This window comes from Sinocyclocheilus grahami, unplaced genomic scaffold (assembly GCF_001515645.1).
Source record: "Sinocyclocheilus grahami isolate Dianchi unplaced genomic scaffold, SAMN03320097.WGS_v1.1 scaffold4344.1, whole genome shotgun sequence".
Lineage (NCBI taxonomy): Eukaryota > Metazoa > Chordata > Actinopteri > Cypriniformes > Cyprinidae > Sinocyclocheilus > Sinocyclocheilus grahami.
In genome coordinates this window covers 8,878-11,379 of record NW_015509299.1, presented here as the reverse complement: position 1 = coordinate 11,379, position 2,502 = coordinate 8,878, and the positions used below count along the sequence as shown (strand labels likewise).

The window sequence follows — 2,502 nt, the reverse complement described above, 5'->3', positions numbered from 1 at the left end:
GTTTAAGTGAGAGAACATCTGTAACTTAGTCCAGATTGGGGGAATGTTTAATAATTTATTTTATTATGTAAATATATATATTTTTGAACTGGATGAAGTAGAACTGGAATCGGCCAAGAAAATTGCAATCGGTGCATCTCTAGTTTTTTGTTTCTCAAGTAAACACTATATGCAGTCTTAGTCATGATATGCTACTGAATGTCAAATAACTTCAAGTAGTCCAAATATACTTTTTGTTAATGCTGAGTTGTTTTAGCTTTAAACCACTTTTTATTACATTTAGATGAAAGATTGCAAAGACAAAATATTGTTTAATGCAACAGAAGTGTACATCATCTCATATATGTTGTTTATACTAGTGATTTTTATTTTACAAAATAGTTGAACTCTAGTCAAATTATGGAACTTGAACTGATGACACATTCTTTATTGCTAACAGGAAATGGAGCCTTATCTTCCTTTCCCCAGCAAGTGTGCCCGATTCTGTCTGTCTGGAGCAACTGTTGTCTTTTGGGTGAGTTAGTAAGATAAACAGCACAATTGTATTATATAGATAGAGGTTATCAGTCTCTATTACACAGCTCTTTGGAATACTTGATTATGATTGGTCAATCATATTTTGCAGTATGTTCTTTTAAACTGTACATTTGACCTTTTATCCTTGGCTACCAATTACTTACACTTTGGTAGCTCATTTAAACAAAGATAAGTCTGTTAAGAAGTCCTTCCCTCTCTTTGTGTTTTGTCAGACGTGTCTGATAGTGGCCTGTATAATGGGAGTGATCGCTTACAGATTGGCAGTTTATGCAGCGTTTGCCAGCGTCATGAAGGACAGCCCCACCAGTAAGATCCAGCTGGTGGGCTCTCTCATCACCCCTCAACTTGCCACCTCTGTCACTGCTTCCTGCATCAACTTTGTCATTATCCTCATTCTCAACTTCCTCTATGAGCATGTGGCCATTTGGATCACTGATATGGGTGAGCGAAAACACAAGAAATTAGAGTTGTTTGACACGTTAAATGCATTTCAGTCTCTGGAAAATGGCAAGTTTTATAGTTTGCTTAATTAAAACAGTTTATAATAAATGAGTATGTGTCCACTTTATTTATTCATTCATTTATTAGTTTGTTTGTTGAGTAGCTATGTAATAAGTCAGATGGTCATCACAAAATTACCGTGTGTATTTGTTTTCTGATAATGACTGTACATTATACCTCACATATTTGCTCATCTGTTTGTTGAGCTGCATGGAAAATATTTTACTATCTTCCTTTTTTTAACTCTCAGAGATCCCCAAGACCCATCTGGAGTATGAGAATAAGCTGACCATGAAGATGTTTATGTTCCAGTTTGTGAACTACTACTCTTCCTGTTTCTATGTGGCCTTCTTTAAAGGGAAGTTTGTGGGTTATCCGGGAAACTACAGTTATATGTTTGGAAAGTGGAGCAAGCTGAGAAATGAAGAGGTGAGACTGTCTGAAATACCCGTATGTCAGAGGACCTAATGTTCTTCAGCTGAATATCAGAATAAGTAGATCTAACCTGACGATATGCATTTTAATATTTAGTGCACCCCTGGGGGCTGTCTGATTGAGCTGACCACACAGCTGCTTATCGTAATGGCTGGAAAACAAATGGTTGGGAACGTTCAAGAGGCTCTGTTGCCGTAAGCATTACATTGAACTTTGACCTCTAAGAATGTTTGTTTTTTACTTGTAATTTTATTGCACATATGTTTTTTAAAATTGTCCTCTAGGCACTATCCATATACTGTATATCTAAAAAACACACACACATAATGGTCCCTTGTGCCTGTGTCACAGACTTTTCAGAAACTGGTGGGGCAGCAGGAAAGGGCGAAGTCATCCAGAGAGTACATACAGTAGATGGGAGCAGGACCACGATCTGCAGAACTTCAGCCAGTTTGGACTCTTCTATGAGTATCTGGAAATGGGTATGATTTTACTCCATTATACATGTTGGAGTTATTTGGTGTTTATATAGCAGTTGTGCTAAATAAAATTATATTTTGTAATACACTCCTGTTCAAAATGTAGGCAACACCAAGAGTTTTTTGAAAGAAATGTAATACTTTATTCTGTAAGGATGCATTCAGTTGTGACAGTGAAGACTTTTTGCATTGATTACATTGAAAAAAATATAATTAGCTGTTGCCACAAAAATTTTAAGTAACACAGCTGTTATTTCATCACTGATATGAAATAAGCTTCTTGAGCAACCACTTAGTACATTAGACGATCATGTGACACTGAAGACTGAAGTAATGTCTGCTGAAAATTCTGCTTTTTAATCACTGGAAAAAATAACATTTTAAAATATATTTAAAAATTGAGAGTTATTTTATATTGTAATAACATTTCACAATATTGCTGTTTTTACAGTTGTTGTTTTTTTAATATATATATAATAAATGCAGCCTTGGTTAGCATAGGAGACTAGAAGAAAATATGGGGGACTACCTGTCAAAAGTGATTGATTTA

At 35.3% G+C, this 2,502-nt stretch overlaps 1 protein-coding gene across 1 annotated transcript in view; it reads left to right on the top strand.

Annotated features, from left to right (window-relative positions):
- LOC107576790 (anoctamin-5-like) overlaps positions 1 to 2,502 on the top strand; it is a gene marked incomplete at both ends in the record, with an annotated part of 10,235 nt that overhangs the window by 3,642 nt on the left and 4,091 nt on the right. Inside the window, 5 exons of the mRNA XM_016262923.1 lie at positions 440 to 514; positions 750 to 978; positions 1,289 to 1,467; positions 1,570 to 1,667; positions 1,825 to 1,955. Coding sequence (XP_016118409.1) covers positions 440 to 514; positions 750 to 978; positions 1,289 to 1,467; positions 1,570 to 1,667; positions 1,825 to 1,955 — 712 coding nt within the window. The remainder of the gene's footprint in view (positions 1 to 439; positions 515 to 749; positions 979 to 1,288; positions 1,468 to 1,569; positions 1,668 to 1,824; positions 1,956 to 2,502) is intronic.